This window comes from Xenopus tropicalis, chromosome 3 (assembly GCF_000004195.4).
Source record: "Xenopus tropicalis strain Nigerian chromosome 3, UCB_Xtro_10.0, whole genome shotgun sequence".
NCBI classification, from domain to species: domain Eukaryota; kingdom Metazoa; phylum Chordata; class Amphibia; order Anura; family Pipidae; genus Xenopus; species Xenopus tropicalis.
This window is the reverse complement of record NC_030679.2, coordinates 67314110-67332736: the sequence shown is the minus strand read 5'-3', so window position 1 is coordinate 67332736 and position 18627 is coordinate 67314110. Positions and strand designations below refer to the sequence as shown.

The 18627-nt window shown below is 34.8% G+C and overlaps 1 protein-coding gene across 13 annotated transcripts in view; it reads right to left on the bottom strand.

Annotated features, from left to right (window-relative positions):
• Window positions 1-18627, bottom strand: part of foxp2 (forkhead box P2) — a 151595-nt gene that overhangs the window by 37099 nt on the left and 95869 nt on the right. For all 13 annotated transcript variants that reach the window (XM_031897526.1, XM_031897521.1, XM_031897524.1 and 10 more), the window contains 5 exon segments: window positions 10839-10926; window positions 9029-9112; window positions 3153-3354; window positions 2533-2609; window positions 2305-2406 (listed from right to left, as the gene is read on the bottom strand). In XM_031897526.1, the coding sequence (XP_031753386.1) occupies window positions 2305-2406; window positions 2533-2609; window positions 3153-3354; window positions 9029-9112; window positions 10839-10926 (553 nt within the window).

The following is an 18627-nucleotide window of genomic DNA, read 5'->3' as shown; positions in this document are numbered from 1 at the left end:
CTGTTATGTGAACCTTTCAAGCTATTTTAATAATAGCTATGTCAGAACCTTCCTTTCACTGAGCTGGTCTAAATTGCAATATCTGTACAAATTACAGTATCTTTGAAAATGCCAGAACAATTAGGTCAGCTCTGCAATGTCCCTGATCAAGCACTTGGGGATGGATGAAATGTCCAAAGGAGCCAGTCCTGCTAGAGGTATTAACATGCTAAAAAGGCTACAAGTGACAAGTGTTAATTTTGCACAAAGCTTTATGCAAATAGGCTCAAAGGCGTTCTTTCATCTCACAATAATGAAATGACAGAGTTTGTTTATTCAGTATTATTAGGTGGCATTTTATAGTTACAGTTTAATGTTATCTGACTGGTGACTAGGGACAGGGTGATTTGTGAAAATTGTTATAAGGTAGTATGCATTAAGGCTCAGTGTCAGAGAGAGAGAGAGATGATAGATAGACATAGATAGATAGATAGATAGATAGATAGATAGATAGATAGATAGATAGATAGATAGATAGATAGATAGATAGACGGACAGATATCTCAAGACTGATCCATGTATCTATACTGCTGGTTACTTAAAAAAAGTATATTCTGCCAAGTGAACTGTAAAAGAAGATATTCATAAAGGTAATGACACTATTTTTTCTGCTTAACTAAAAGCTAGATTAAACACATTTTCTGTAATGTACAAAATTTCCCCAGTTTATGGGTTCAAGAAAGAGCTTAGAAGACCTAAAAATAATTTTTGAGCAAAGTGTTAATCTGACATATTTTTATTCCTTTACTGTGTGCTATCAAGTCAATTCAGTAATGACCTAATTCTTATTTCTTGAATATAAAACAAAGTAATTTCAATAAAGATTCTTTTTTTTTATTTGCACAAAGACAAGCTTCTGGCTTGCTTTAAGTGCAGAATTCTTAAAAAAAAAAAAAAAGCATAAGCAGATCTAGCATCTGACCTGGAATCCAAGGATTTGATTGATCTTAATGCCCATGGCTCGGAATATGATAATTTTAATATTAATGAGCAAATGAGCAGTTTTATTATGCATGCGATATAGTTAGAACTAATAAGCTGTTCAGAATGAGTTTTGCTGGATCCCCGAGCTGTAGAGATGAGACCAAGCTAAGATATTAAATCACCTTTCATTTCTTTTTAAATTTCTTTCAGTAAATCAAATGACAGAAAATTCAGTACAATCTCTAATAAGTAACAAAGAAAATGCAAATGTTCAGCATAAATATTACCTATTGTGCAGCCTGAAATATATTTGTGCAGATCATAATGAGCATTTCCTCTAAACAAATAAGGATCAGGTAGCAGTGAGTAAATAAAACACTGACATGATTTTACTGCATCCTTACAGCCACTAATAACTTCTAAACATTCTGTAAATGAATAGCATTCTAAACCTTTCACACCCATATATCTGTAATCGCCTGCCAGATTCATTTGCATTTTAAATCCAAATTAATTCACTTTAGCATATCTCACAGTTGAAAATTCTTAGTATGCTGATGAGTGCTCCGCTGCTTCTGTTCTCTTCAGCTACAAACATTCTCCCTTTTGTATGAAATGGCTTGTGGCTAATTGATGTTTCTGACTGCTTTTAGAAATGAAAATAAAACAGTTCACTTAGACAGTGCTGAGCACCCTTATCTTTCCAGACGTTGCTCTCTACCAGAAATAGATGCTCACTGCTAAGGTTTTTTAGCACCCTGTTGGAAGCACACAATGAAGTTGTTTAGACAGGGATATGGATGAACCCTTTTGTCTAAGTAAATAAACTGCATTTATGCCCTGACAGGATAATATTCACTTTACTTTCTTTTAGTTCCAGCTGAGTAGCCACGGTCCTCACTACAGTGGCAGATTCAGTCTGTATGATGAGGTATGATGTGTACAAAAGGCACAGACCAAGACAAAACCTACAGTCTCCATTTGTTGCACAAGGCAAACAGACATTTTTCAAACTAATTAGCCAATAATATGCAAGAGAAAAAGTAATATAGTGCGACTAACAAAGGTGTTGATGATTGAGTGCTCACACTGTAATTAGTGTGTCAGGCCCTCATTTCTCTGCCAAGCCTCTGCTATTAATTGCACCAAATTAGAAAACGATATCAGAGGCAAAATTATTCTTTCACTTGTCATTTTGAGAGAGAGAATTCATTCCATTCAAGAGGCAGGTTAAAAAGAGGGGACGCAGATACTAATCTGCTTATGTCATGTAAATAAATGGTCCTGGCGCTATCAGCAAGCAGTGTGTGAGACATGCAAGTGCTGCTAGGGAGAAGTTACCTTCCAAGTCGCCGCATTACGCCTGAAGTAAGCAAATGTCCGTGTAAACCAGCTGTAAATTTCATTAAGTGTTAACTGCCTGTCACCCGATTCCATGATAGCCTGAAATGAGACAAGATGTATACTGACATTAAAAAGACTTACTAACTAGGCCAGTTGTCAGTTATATGACAGTGCCATTCCTAAATTGCTGATGAATTTGTATTGAGTCAATGTTTCGATACCTACCTGCCTTATGAGGGTTGCATAAGTGAATGGAGGCCGGACATCTGCATTCTTATAAAACTCATAGTTCGGGGCAATTTCTTAAATAAAAAAAAACAGGACATCTTTATTAGTCCTTTTATATTACATGTTTTTATTACAAAGCTAAAAAAGGAATGCTCCTGACTATGTAGTAATAAAAATACTGCATTTTTTATCCAAGACAGAACTTTCAAGAGGTGCATCATACAGATATGGAACCTATTATCCAGAAAGCCAGAATGTTCATGTTAAATACACATTCTTCATTTTTGATTGATTCACTTCTAAGTCAATGTAAATGGCAAACAATCCTAATGGTTTTTTATGTTTATATCATGTTTAACAGACTTAAGGCATTTTTCCACAACATGGAGCACCATGCCTTATCTGGAAAATTCCAGGCTTTTGGATAATGAATCTCATATCTGTATTATGGAATTTATGTGCCATGTTTTAACCAACAGTCAAGAACAAAACTGTAGAACATGCACAAAATAGATGTTTCATTTATAGAAAGAGTTGACTTATTTTGCCAGCAGTGCATTACATTTTACAACAGTTTCTCACTCAATTCTTGCAATCTAAATATATGATCCCTCTACCTGTTGACATGGGAATGTTGTATTTGTCAGAGTGCCGTCTTCGAATGGCTCCAACATTGGGTACACTGGCTGGTGTGATTACAGAAGGTCCCTGGGCAATTGGAGTAACGGGTGCTGTTGGTGTTGTGGGGGTCTGAGGTAAACTCTGAGGGGATGTCTCCAACATATTCTTAGACATGGTAACAGTAGACACCAGGTTTAACTGTTAAGACACAATATGATTAGAAAAATTATAAACATCGAAGAGGAAAAAATCCAACTGGTTTATACTGTGTTTATAGCACTGGCACTGTTTGCAGCAGAACAATGAAGTTGACTGGATACACTCTAGGAATTATTTACACATCCGTCTGCCATAGGGAAAATGGTAAGGATAGGGCCCACTTATGGTCTGCACCTCCTGCCACTGCCTCAATTGCACATCTGAATGATGGGAAGTGGGCGGGAAAGGGGGGATGCATATCTTCCATTTCCCCCCACCCACCTCTCTTGGGCAGTATGTGGAACAACTGTTAGTAAGGCTCATATCTGTATGATAAACCTTATAAATTCAGTCCTTGCTTAGGATGACAAGTAATGAGAAGCTACTGATTTTTGATGAATTAGCGATTTAAGTGACTAAAATGGCTGATGCCCATTTAAAGAGATGATTTGTGGCAAAATCACTGCTTGTCTTCTAGTTTGCAAATTCTTCTTGTAGGTTTGCTTGTTACTGTTATTACACACACACACACACACACATATATATATATATATATATATATATATATATATATGATCCCACAAATGTGCAATGACCTGGTTCAATCCACCTCTATTTAAAAGCAGAAAACAATTAGTATGTCTGCATGCTTCTTGTGCAAAAGACCTTGAATCACTGTAAAAATCTGAATTTAAACTTTGATACATCAGCCCCATAGTGTAAAAAGTAGTGTAAATAATTGCCATATTTATATAGCTCCATTATTGTCTTTATAGTCTTTATAGTCAAAATAGTCCCCCCCATCAGAGGTGTAGGCTAACAGAACCTGCACTCCGGTTGTGGGAAACAATTGTTTTGGTTTTTTTTAAAAAAAATTCCCCTTGCTATCACTTTGCCATGGCATTCATTTGCCCTTTTTTATTCGGTTAATAGATTTTAGTGGTGCATCCAAATGACAAGCTAAGGGGTGAAAATTGCAAAAACGTGGATTTTTTTGTATTTTGTACTCTTCACCCCCTCTACATAAATGAGTCCTAGGGGCTGATTTACTTACCCACGAACGGGTCGAATGGAGTCCGATTGCGTTTTTTTCGTAATGATCGGTACTTTGCGATTTTTTCGTATGTTTTGCGATTTTTTCGGATTCTTTACGAATTTTTCGGATCCAATACGATTTTTGCGTAAAAACGCGAGTTTTCCTATCCGTTACGAAAGTTGCGTAAAAAGTTGCGCATTTTGCGTAGCGTTAAAACTTACGCGAAAAATGCGCAACTTTTCGCGTAAGTTTTAACGCTACGCAAAATGCGCAACTTTTTACGCAACTTTCGTAATGGATACAAAAAACTCGCGTTTTTACGCAAAAATCGTATTGGATCCGAAAAATTCGTACAGAATCCGAAAAAATCGCAAAACATACGAAAAAGTCGCAAAATGTTCATTTTCAAGTCGGAACTTTTCCAATTCGGGTCGGATTCGTGGGTTAGTAAATCAGCCCCCTAGTGTTATTTAGTGACACATATTCAAATACAGCCTGTTTTATCACATGGGGTAAGTTAACTTGCCAAAAGTTAAGAGGAGGAGCATAACTGAGGTCCCTAGTGTCTATACACCGCAATCTGAATTGAATTGCATTATTAGGCCTCTGGGTCATGGAGAATGGAACTTTATGGTAGTAAAATATATAATTTAACACTTTTTCTCTACCTTGCCCCACAGGGAGTTATTTGCTCATTTGTCTACATTTCATTTGTCAATATTCTAATATCAACAATAAATGATAATCTATAATTATAGTTAAATATAGTACAGGCTATATTACAATATATGCTCTTTTTGTGGAGAAAGCAATGTCTCTGTGCTTGCTTACTACTGTAACAAGTAATGCAAACTGATTGTTAAAGTGTACATTGTTTACTAGTTCCAAATGATCTATAAACTGAACAGGAGCTCTGTAAAGCATTGAAATTTGAGAACTTTAAGTAAAAATAACCTAAGGAAGTTTAAACTGAGCTCTGGCATAGTGTTTGTTCTAAGTCCTAAATCTCAGATGAGAAGCTCCAACCAGCTGGAAAATTCTACACTGACCTTTAGTCTCCTTGCTAATTTGGTGGAATGGTAATGACATTACTACATATTCAAACAAAATTGTCTTAATTGCAAATTAGCCAGAGGAGGCTGAAAATTTTCAAATTAAATCTGATTGGAGATGGGGAGAGGAAAATGGAATTTCCTCAGTAACAATCATTTGTGGCATGTGTTAACAAATATAATGAAATGTCAAGTTTGCCAATTCCTCTGGAAGTATCATTTTCAATTTATGATTACAGTGTCACTTAATGCTGATGTACCCTGGAAAGCGGGTGTCAGGATAGGAAAAAAAGAAAACTAGGTGAGAATATATGCGAGCAGTTTTAAGATCTGTCCTCCATGAATCCCCTCTGCGAGCCACGCTAACTCATTATCAAAAAACCTCATCACCTCTGCTACACCTCTGTGGCCATAAATAGCATCCAATTAGCAAAATTTAGAAGCAGTGCAACACATGCAATGATTAAAGCCATCGTTTAAATCATGTTCATAAGAGATAATGTGGTGGTAAATTTGAGTCATATCATAATTTAACCCTTTTGACATGTCTTTCTGAATATAGCAAAGTGTTAAAAAATTCTAGCTCAATACACAAACTGCATTGCATACAATGTCTGCAAAATGCTTTAGCCTTCACCCTTTAAAAATATCAGCATCTCTTACTCTATGCAGTTTAGTACCACGTGCCCCTTTAAATCCCAAATACTCTTTTTGCAACAAAGTTATTTTTAATAGGGAGGTATGGTGTGTAGAGCATTGATTGATCTTTCTTTGTGGATTTGTTTTACACATTTAGTCAGTGGAGAGATTTGTTAGGGAAACAAAAATTAACATATGCCAGCTAATTGTTCCTCTTTCTTGGGAAGCAGCCAGAAGAAGCACATTAGCAGTTTAATAATAACGACTGGCACCCTGAAGGCATCCCCAAGTGCATCTGTTCCCAATAAACCGCAAACTGTTATTCAGCTCCCACTCAAAGCTGGCAGGCTGAGATGGGAATTCTTTGTTACGTACATAAAAAGGCTGAGATGATATTACTAAATGCTGTACTTCATGCATTTAGAAAACCAATTGTACATGCTTGTTCACAAAGACTAGAACATCTTTCATGAGCTCTAAAACTGCAGGCAGATTTATACCTTAACTGCATGTTTAAAATCTAATTAGAACAAACGTGCAAACATAGCTTAACATAAAGATCTGCTGTTGTCTGGTACTGCTGAAGTAAAAGAAATACCATGATACACTTCAGTGCCTCAGCTTGGGAAATTCTGCTTATAATTATTGCTTTACAGGACGTTCAAGATTAAGTCACTCATATTTGAAAAAAATGCATATTTTATTAATGCTGCAAGGCTATTGTAGGCACAAATGGTTGTGGTAATATCGATTTTCTATCGATTGTTGGTGATGCTGGGCACCTAAAGGGTTAAGCTTACTTAAATCTGTTTTATATGAATCCATCCATCTACATAATGCCATTTATGTTTTTATTAAATTTCACAAAATGATGCTAAATTCAATGTGCAAACTAGCAAAAAGCATCATTTTAACTATTTGATGCAAATGACTGACAAAAGCTCCATAATGCACTGCATATTGTGTCAAACTAATATAGAATAGAGATAATAATGCTGGAAAGTAACTTTTAAGAATAAAATTCCTTGCAAACATCTAATTCAATACAATTATTATTTGTTGTTGTTATTATTATTATTATTATTTATTATTCTGTGTTATAATATTAATGTTGCCTGCTCTCAAACCATATCTGGTCTGGTCATGCACAAATGTATTTTCTTTAAAAAGTAAAATAAAATACCAGAAAACATGGAAAAGCATGGAAAAGCAAAATAAACTGCAGGCAGGTAAATACGTTTACCCTATTTCAATGAATGAATTTAGTGTCTGACAATAACAAGCATAGATGGTTTGTAGATGTACAAGCATAAAAGGATAAGAAGTGCAATATTAAATAAGAGAAAGAATGTAAAAGCTAAGATGAACATTTAGCCTCCTTAGCTCATCTGAATATATTCAAGGTTGGGTGAAACTCATTATTCAGGACTTGCAGCATTGATAACTTTGATTTTCAGCCATCCATAGCATGGCCAAAAGGTACCGTTTAATGAAGTACTATTCAGAGAATAAATGGGGTCACATAATAGTGCAGTTGCACCTTGTGTTCATGTACTGATAGCTGTTAAGGGTGCAGTGATGAACCAACAGAGCTCATTCCTCCCTGGTAATAAATTCATGCTATTAATATTTATCAAATACATGGGCTGTCTCAAGTCGGTGCACATAAAATCATAAATCTATTCTATCATATCAATTGTGATTTTTTTTGTATAGTATGTACAAAAGTGTGTGAATTTTTAAGTTCTGCAATTCAATTCGACACTTTGCTTCAGATATCCAGTTCCAGTGGGAACTTTAAACTGCGGTTTCATTTTAAATTGTTCATCTTAGATTCTATATTAATTGCTCACCATCAAACACAATTAGCAATCCTTTATGTGTGGTTCATGTAATGTAATACTTCAATTACATTATTCATTCAGGTTCTGTTTTGGATTATAGGCTGAAAATTCTTTATTAGTGTAGATGTAACCATGCTGCTGGAGTTAAAAAAAAAAAATCTCTGATTGAATAATTAATTGGAAAAGAACAAGCTGAAGATTCCTGATGGATTTATGAGACAATTATTTCATCTCCTGGTTATCTACATCTACATTGTGCTTTGGGAACCCAGGAAAAAAAAAATAAAAATATATATATATATAGTGTGTGTAAATATACATAATGCATAGAAAATAAATATCCTGTTTGTTTTCCCTCCTCAAAGCAAGAAACATTCTAAGCCAGATTACATCTGTCCAGACAATAGTGTGTTAATGCAATGCAATTATCTTTTAAAAAGTACCAAATGTTGACTTATTAAAAAAAATATAATGACTACAATTAATGATTAATTTAGGCAAACGGAATTCCTTTTAAAGATTGCATTGGTTAAAAAGGGGTACAATTCATAGTTTTGTCCACTGGCAAATGTAATCAAATGTGTGTTTCTAATGTGTATTTCATTCTAGATTTGTTTCTGAGGTTTCTATCGAGACGCTACTAAGTGACAACATGGAGATGTGGCTGAGGTGTCTTCCTGCGCTACATTAAGCCGATTAGATTCATTGCTATATAATATAGTTCCTGAGAGTATTTTATAACCATTGAATGTACCCAGCACATTTTTGTTTCATCATAACGCAATAAGCTAGTTCATGCACAAAATACATAGGCACTGGAAACAGTAAAACTATCACGCCAAGATATTTTGAAGGCAATGATTTGTGCTCTTAGAGATGTAGTTTGTTTAGTGTCACCTGCAGTGTAGATTGGATAGATTTTGTTAAAGATAGCATTACTTTCAAAGAAACATACAATTTGACAGGCTATTGCATTTTACATCCATTTTATTGCAATATTTTTCATCACACTCATTGTTTTCAGGCGGGCACAAGATTGTTCATTTTCTTAGTCAGTTACATTTGGAGACCTATTTACTGTTTATAAAGCAATATGCACTTACAGGTTTTGGAGATGGCTTGGGCTCGGAGGGTCGCATGTGCAAGTGGGTCATCATTGCCTGAAGACGCTCACGTTCCTTCGAAAGCTGTTAAACGAGAGTAAATCAGAAGCATTTTAGAAATGACAGATATAGCTATTTTATAACACTGATACATCATAAAGCTTGTCTTGACTGCTGCAAATAAATGGCTATTAGGAATGTAGGATAAAATGCAGCACTGGTTACATTTAGAGCGTTAGAGTCAGTTTTACACAAAAAGGTCAAAGAAAACAAATAACAATATGTTTATTTTTCAATAATAAAACAGAAGTCACTATCACTTTTTCGTTGCCAGTATCATATAAATCATATGTATATATTCCAAGGCTCATAGTGTAAAGTGTTGACAGTTAGCCTTGGCATTAATGACTATGAAAGGGTAAAAGGAGCTAAAAACTAAGCATGACCATACTGTTTTACATCATATCCTTTTGCGCTGAGGTCCAGTTAGTGCCCTCTGTATTCTGCAATCATCAATCTCATTCATCGAAATGACAAGGATCAGGCAGTGTGAAATGCTAAACACTGACACTGAACAGCATCTGCATTGTATTGAGTCTTGTTATAAGTGATGGACTTTAACAAAGAATTGAGGATACAGTCAGAGCATGTTGGCAATGGAGGTGACACTTTGTGAACTATAACTGAAACTGCCATATAAGGACAAAGGCACGTGGCTTATTTAAATTCCATTTTCAAGAAATAATATTTTCTGGTGCTATAACGGATTTACATACCTTTTCACCATAACAAAAAGTGGCTTGTGGCCATTTTAATCACTGGAAATTTCCCCTGAGAAAATTGTAACCATCAAACTAATGCATTCCCCTAATAGCTATTGTCTTTTCATTATCACATAAAAGAGGAATTTTGCTATTTAAAAAAAAAAAAAAAAAGAATACTAAGCTATAATTGATACAGTATATAATAAATGTATTTTACAGTGTGTATTTACTTAATAATTTATTTGTGGGTTCCTCAACTCAACATCTTTCTCCAACGTTAAACACACACATTTCTACTGGTCTGATGCTTTTTGCTTTATCCAGCAATTTTCAATGCACTGCTCACAATGTGCATGGTTGAGTTGTTTGTTAGATTAAGGAAGCACACTAATTAATAATTTATACCTTAATAACTATAAGAAAAAATTATAAACTTTAAAAAACCTGTTTTTTCATTGGAAAAGTAAACCCCCTTTTTCAGGAAACGAAATGAACGATTTCCCTCTCTCTCACTTCAGCACCTGAGTGATCAAAAGTCTTATAACATTCCAATTACTAGATGTCCAGAATAATTTTGCTGTTCTGTGACTGTGATGACTTTACTCATCTGACGCCACTGCCCACCTTTATAAGAATAACTATTCAAAATGATTCTACAATATATTTTATTTAGGTATTCCTAATCCCTTAAATACATTGGTGTATTGAGTTTAAATTAAATTGGCAATAAGTGACTTAGTTGTGGGCATTGAATAATGAAAAAATCTATGTAGACTAGAGTAATGGGATATTTCATGTGGACAATCAGTGCCCAAATTTAATGAAGCACATTACCATACGAGTAAAAGTATAAGCACAGTGTTTACCGTAAGATGGTTTGTGAGCCTTTAGTTTACTCTCTCTTTTAAAACAATGTCAGCATTTAAAAAGTAAATATGCATGCAGTCATAAAGTTGGATCGCTTTTAAAAAGAGATCCACAGGGCAGTAACAATGTCATTCTAAATGTACACAACGTCAATTATGATACTTCTGCAGAAGACAAACCTGAATTTCCAGTTGCTGGACCACTTGCATTTGGACTCGACATTGAGCAGTACTTCTGTCATCCAATGCATGCTCATTGTTAAGGTGCCTGAAAAAAACAATAGAATAACAAATGTTATTCACAGTGTTTTATAGTATGGTGGCACATAAAAAAATAAACTTAGGAAGATAGACATAATCTGCACTCATTCCACAACATATATAATAGACAGGTTATAATATATAGGACTTTATCAAATTTATAAATCAGGGCATTTGGGCAAAACTGCCAGCATGATATGCTACCTCCCTCTGTGCTCTTTATTTATTAGAAGTAACCATCTGCTATTCTGGAATCTACTGTTGAGAGGTGGGAACACACATGTGCTAATGAATTTACAGGCTGTGATCATTTGCTATTCTTTATGTGACCATATAATGAATACATAAACACTAGTAATAGATATACCATATTAATAAAGATTGGCTCTGGTGTCAACAAAGTAAGAACAGGATGAAATTAATGATACTGTCTTTGTTTACTGCAAAAATCCAACAGATTGAATAGTTTATGTCATAGGAACCTTGTACCATCAACAGTAATGGTGGAGTTTTTAAAAATCCCCTCAAGTTGCCCCACTGCCTTGGCTGACAAGCTTAGACACTCTAACATGTCTTAAGTGCTATGTACAAAGTACAAGTTTCTCACACTAAGCTGGGGGAAAGGCAATTCCCCTGTGGGCTGAAGCGATGTTTATATTTATATTCCATCCCAACATGAGAATGAAATGGCTTTACCTGCTTGAAAGGCTAAGCAAAAAAGAACATCAACATCACAAAGGAAAAAAAGGCAGTTTGGACTGTGAGATAGACATAGAGGATATCCAAACTAGGCCTTTGTCAAAGCAGCATCTAGGTCAAGCAGGGACACCATACCAACCAACAGAGAGTAGGCACATAGCATAGTCAGATCATACCCATATGTTGTTGGAATATTGGCATTTTCAACAAACATTGCATTCCTGTGTTTTTCAAACCAAGCAACACTTTGAAACAGAAGCTTGTTCACCTAAACCCTACATACAAGCAGAGCAATGTGGTATATGCTTTTCAGTTTATTGAAGAGTGACAAATCTATACACAACAATTCAGTAAATTAATGGCCCAACATAGGAGTACTAACTCCATCTATGTTACATAGAAGACTCTATCTATAGTACATCTAAAAAAAGGAACACATTTTGGGGACGCCAATATGCTTATTTTGGACCAGGAAGATAGATTGATTGCATGCATGAGGGAGGCTATTTTAGACTACTTGCCACTATATTTCATAAGTATATATCATGTTTTTTGCATTAAAACGCCCCAATGCTAGTAAAGGAACCTGGAAATGCATTAGTTCTAGTATCTGATTGGTGCTGTTGTCTGATTAAACCATTTCCATGCTTAACCTCTGGGAATTAACCCATGGTGTTTAATAAGAAGAGTTTTTATATACATCACATATTTTTCAAAGGTAATTGTTAGCCGTTCAAAAAGAAATGGGACCCCCATATCCCTTGATAATCTGATCAGTTTAAAACCTACAGTTCCCCTACTCTTGATACCCTTTTAAGTTGAAAGGTGGTAATTCCCCTCCCCCCTGAAAAATGGAGATGAGACACAGGTACTTCACACATAAACTTTTGCTATATCTAATGCTGCTAGTTTGCCCAGAATGGAATAGGGACAGATGTGAAAAATATTTTTTTTACACACAAAAAAGTTGCTTATTATTTAACTGATTTACTCCTGTCGCCTTACAGATCATGCAATTCAGGCAGGAGCTTAAACTTTAGCCTTGAGTTTGATAAGAGTTGCAGCATGGGTGAGACTAGCCCTAAAATGGTATAGCTAGAGATACATGGCATTATGCTATAAGTAAGCTTATGTTGCATCATACCCCATGATGGCCTCTGAAATGATTGATGTGCGTAACCATATATCCAAAATGTTAGGATATTTCTCATAACACCATTCCTATAAATATACTGAAAGTATTTTTTCTAATTGTAGAAATGTTAAATGTATTCTTCCTCTGATATTTAAATTTGAATTAAAATGAGATTCTTAAACCACAAAATGTGTGAGTCTTAAACATAAGGATATTACTGCTGATTACAGAAGAGTCTTTTGCATATATTGTGTCCTGCTTATTTTATAATCATGCCTTTTAATGCATGCTGCACTGCATTTGAAAATATGAATTAATACACACTAGTCTGTTAACATATCTATCCCCACAAACTAGCGATAAAGACACCAAGGCTTGCTTATATATTAATCACTAAAAAGGTAATTGTAAAAGCTAATTTGTTATTCTATACAAATGTTATCATATGTCTCTTTCTTTACATATACACACACATATATATATATATATATACACATATAATACACATATCATACATAAATGCATAATTGAGTAGCTATTTTAAAGTTGCCAATACTGTATATTCCCTGACTATCTTCTACACACACACACACACACACACACACACGCAGTATCGAATTGCAAACTTACGTTTAGTGTAGTTTTGTCCTTCAATTCTCATATATTATATTACACAAAGAACCACACACACCATAAAAAAATCAAATGACTGGGGCTGCAGGCACAAACATGCTTAGAAAATGTTTGCATTTTTAGTGTAATGCTTGTGTTATACATTTGAAGAACAAAACCATGTTTGCGCTGAACTGCTAAAGTCTTCATATTCAGTTTATCTGTGCTGCTTTCATTATAATAGAGAGACTGTAGAGTACAATAATAGTCAGTGAGGTTTTGTCTTGATTGAATTTTTCAGAGGAACACAAAAGAACCTTGCCATTAAAATAGTCCTTTATTCTCCTGCATGAAGGCAAAAGGTTTTTAAAGTGTTGTGATGTTCAGTAATGAGCCTCTATCTAAATTATCATTGGTGACAAACTCACAAAGCTCTTTTCGAGGACACATAGTTATGAAATGCCAGAGCTGCCACTTTCTTTCCTGTAATTATAGGCTAGCTTGCAGCCCTTCAATGATCATTTATAGAACAGCCTCCAGTGGATTACCGAGAACTTGAAAAACACATACATACCTCTGCCACATCTCCCTTCTCCGTTCCTTGCTATTGTTTACCAGTGATATGTAAAATAATAGAGCCTATTCATTCCTCTACTTAATTATGCCAATCAACGTGCAGAAATGGCGAAGGATACAAATGAAATGCAGAAGGATTAAATAAATAGGTTTAGCATGAACATGAAATTAGGAATTTATATAAGTAAAACTATTTCATGTCAAAAATATTCTCTTTTATGTCTTTATATCTGTCTCAGGTGCTACGCATTGCTGTTAAAAATTCTGTATGATATATAAATCAGGAATAGGATAATATTGAAAAATGAGGATTCCTGAAATTTCTGACTCAGTACCTAATTGCTGTTTCAAAATGCATATGCAAAAGGACATTTCATTAATCATTTAATCATGTTCCTCGCAGGAAGTTGGAACTAATGTTGCAAATACCCTTTTCATATGAATGCTCCATAATGCTATCTTATGTATTTGATATATTGCATATGTCATGAATTATTGCTGCTTCAAAAGGACTAAATGGGTTGTTATCCTTCAAGATGCTTATTACAAAACCTTTATCAGTTTTTTTTACTTATTGCTAGTTCTATTTCACAGCTTTCTATAAGCCAACAATAATGCCTTTTCGTGATGCCAAAGGTCTGTAAATTACCCATGCAATCACTAACACCATTTCACAGACCTGCTCTACTTCTGCTGGTCTGCTAACAAGACGATTACACACAAATTACTGAATGTCTATGAAATATTTAAATGCATTCTGCTCTACTATGCATTAATAAGAGCAAAGCAAGCTATGGAATTCTGGTTAGATCCACTCCTTAATGTCCCTTAATGAGCCTCTTACTGTGACTGCAGTTCAAACAGAAAGGTGAAGAGAAAATGCAAAGGGTGCGTTCAGAAAGCCAGCAAGAACAAACATTGTGTGAGCCAGTTCTAATTTATGGGTCACTTTATAGGTATATTGATTTTTGTTTTCAAAATGGAATAAATGATGTGGTTGACTGGCATTCTTTAAAAACTGCATAAGACTAAGCTGGGTCTTAGCCTCATGTACGCAGTTTGTAAATGATAAGCATTTTCTTTCAGTAGACATTTAATAAAAACTACAAATAGAGAAGAACAAAGAAGACTCTTTGAATTGTGAACTCTCTATTTTTAAAATACCATTCAAGAAAACAGATGTGTGCAAGCATGAACATTGAAAGAGCCTATTTTGAAATTAAAACTCCAGCAAAAAATCAATTTGATGTAAAAGGGATAGTATGCATTTGCAGCTGTATATAAAATATTTAAAAAGTCTTCTTATCTTTCTCTCATAGGCCTAGGCTTCATAAATACATCTTTGTTAAAGATCAATACTTGTTGTGGGCAATCTCTTGGCCCGGGTCTAATCACCTAAAGCAATCCATCAGATATTTGTTCCCTTTGTTTAATCTGTGCTAGACAAATGAAAGCCAACTGGCTGTTATGGGTTACTAATTTGGGCAACCTGTGGGATATAGGTTTCTCCTTTGAAAGCCTAGGGTAACGGCTAAATATTGCAGTAGCTGCAAAATCCAATGTAGTCCAACAGCCAGTGGCTATGTAATTTGCACTTCCCATTAGTACTGGCCTTCACAGAAAAGTAGTAGTAGAAGTTATAGTAGTCATTGCCATCTAACCTTAGTTGCAGTCAAATTCAATGTTTCTCAATCAATCATTTTTGGGTATGTGATTTTATACAGGGATATGATCATGAACATCCTATTTGTCATTACTTCCACGTGAGAAATATTTCCTAGTCCTACCTGATAATTGTTCTGCATGGCAGCACTTAACTATAATATGTGTGTGTATATAAAAATAGTGGCCGTTTTTTGTTCATTTTGTAAACAGAAGTGGGGGGGATCTATGCTGGCATAAAGGGTTAGGGTTCATTTAGGGCCCTATATGACATCACCAATGATACTACATTATCAGACTATTCCTAATGTAAGGGTACTGACAGACAAATAAATTAGTCGCTTGTGATAAACCTCCTCCAAATGCTTTCCCACCAAGAATAATGTAAATCGCTGGTGGGAAAACATATGTGTGACATTGGCTTTGCAAACTTTGGGTCGCTTCGGAAAGTACCTGTGTACCATGTTTCCCCACTGGAAATTGCATTTTAGCCAGTGGGAAGGAAACGAGGGACATTTTGTCACTCACAGTAGGTAAGATTTAGCGTCTGCAACAAAAAGTCTCATGTGTCATTACCCTAAAGAGATTATAACACAACAGAAGATCCAATGTTAAATTGTAGACAATCAGCTTGGGGAATAATGTCAATTTTGACAACATTACATTGCAAGCTGAGTCAGTAGCATCTTCACAGAACCTGGGGTGGGAAAGCACAATACATATAAGCATAAGCACTACATATCTCTATTAGACAAAGTCAAAGATAAAAGGGTATAGTGGCCCTTTAAACAATCTAATCAGACAGGAGATACTGTAGGTTTTTAGACAATTATAAGAAACTGTTATTGTTTTAGCTGGCAGCTGGCAGATTTACACTGCATTCGTATTCTGTTCTGTGGTTAATCCTATCGGAAGTGTGTGTTCTACAGAAGAATATATTGCATGTGTTTTCAGCACTTAGTGGATAAGGTTTGGAGTGAATTTAAAATGCAAGACGTTAGATGTCAGATCCAATTTCATTGACTGTTACATAACATTGATTTGATTGTAACCAAGTCATGTTATATTATCTTCAATAACTTTTTACATGTAATTATTGAAGGTCTTTTAGCAGAATGAATGTTGTAAAAGGTTACTTAAGTGCGCCTCACGCAGACCACAATGCCACAATAGCTGATGTGCCAACAATGATTTGCTCTCTCCCTGTTTTACTAATGCTTGCAACACTTGCTATAGAATTCTTCTGTACTGTTTCACTGGCACCCATTGGAGTTTTGGAGCACTGCAAAAATGAGAGGAATCTCAGTGATATTATAGTCCAGCCTAAAAGTAATTGGCTGTAGTTAATAAGATCAAATATTTATTGTAGACTCCTGGGACTAACAGGAAAATTTAAATCAATAGGTTGATTTAATATTATGAATGGTGCTTTATTTATATAACTACAGTAAAGATACAGCACAAAATATGCAATAAATAATCTTTTCTTACTGTAAAATCCAATTAAATATGGGTGGCTATAAACTTTGAGCTAAACTCAAAGACCACCTCTTGGTGCACTTGCATAACATCTGACTTAGTATGGGTACTAATGAACTTATAAGGCAGTGACAACCCCTGCAGCACTTAATATTCTATTTGTGATTGTTAGTTACCCACTGACTTAAACTGTAAGCTCTGCATGGCAAGGACCTCCTTCCTCTTGTCCCTTACACATTCATTGCATTTAACAATATTTTGTGTTCATCTTTCATATTATTATTGTATTTACCCCTGTTTGTTCTATTAATGTATTTTGTTCTACTGTACAGATCTGCTTACGCAAGTAGCGGTTTACAAATAAAAATATGCAAACATACATATAGAGACTGACACGATAGATTATGCATATAATTCAAGTTCTTCATACCAGGTAAGAAAGATATGTGATAACTGTTACAGAAACACAAGATAGATACATTTTACAGCAATATAAAAAGTTGGATGTAAATATTTATCCTCTACTATAATAAAATATATCCTTGAGCTGTTGCAGAACTATAAAACTGAAAATTGTCAGCCAGCTCTGCCTAAGTTTGCATTCATTTCTACTACATACAGAATGCTGTTTTACTGTGGCTGCATATGGGTAGACACTGTGCATCATGTATTGGCTCTATGGTGCAGAAGTTTGTTATCTGTTCTATGTAAACAACTAAGCCTTAATTTTTTACTCATTTGCCTTTTAAAAGAGTACCTTGAATAAAATGTTAACTCACTAAAATAAACAGATGTTGATGGCAAAACAATCCTAATCGGTTCTTCCAATACTTAAATGTATTCGGATAACAGATCCCATAGCAGTAGTTTTATTCTTATCAAAGGTTTCATTTGTTATACTTTCACTTTTTCTTGTCAATACCTGATAAAAAAAAGGCTAATGTTTTCAACTTAACATTATTTATCACTAAAAGCCATTTACTTGAAGTTATTCTGTACTTCGCACTAAATCCTTTCTATGATTACCCAGTGAATCAAAGCCATTGTGTTTTCCATATCAATCTCCTAAAATACATTTGCCCAGACTGCTCTTTTACCATGAGCTCTGAGGTAAACTGTCATTTGAGCATTTCAAGGTACAATGATTTCAGGTCTATTTAAGTCAGCAATTTAAATAAGTGCAGAACTTTTGATAATCTAAAATGTCTGAACTAAACACAGTATTCTACATTTAACGTGTAAGCTTTTAGGTATAAGGTTTATGAAAGATCGCAGTTATATTGAAATACGCATTGTAATTTGATGTCTAATGTAATAATATGATGCCATTTTAGAACCCATAATAATATAGTATATGTTTATAAGAATGCAATTTACATTAGAATATGACAGATAAATAAAATAAAATCTGCTTTATTTTTAATGTATAAAACAAAGAGATTGAGAGTATTACTACAGAGTTATTTGGATCATAGCCCTATCCCTGGTTGAGAAGACATCTTATTGTCCAATGCAGTCTTCAAGTGAATTTGTTTTTGAGCATAT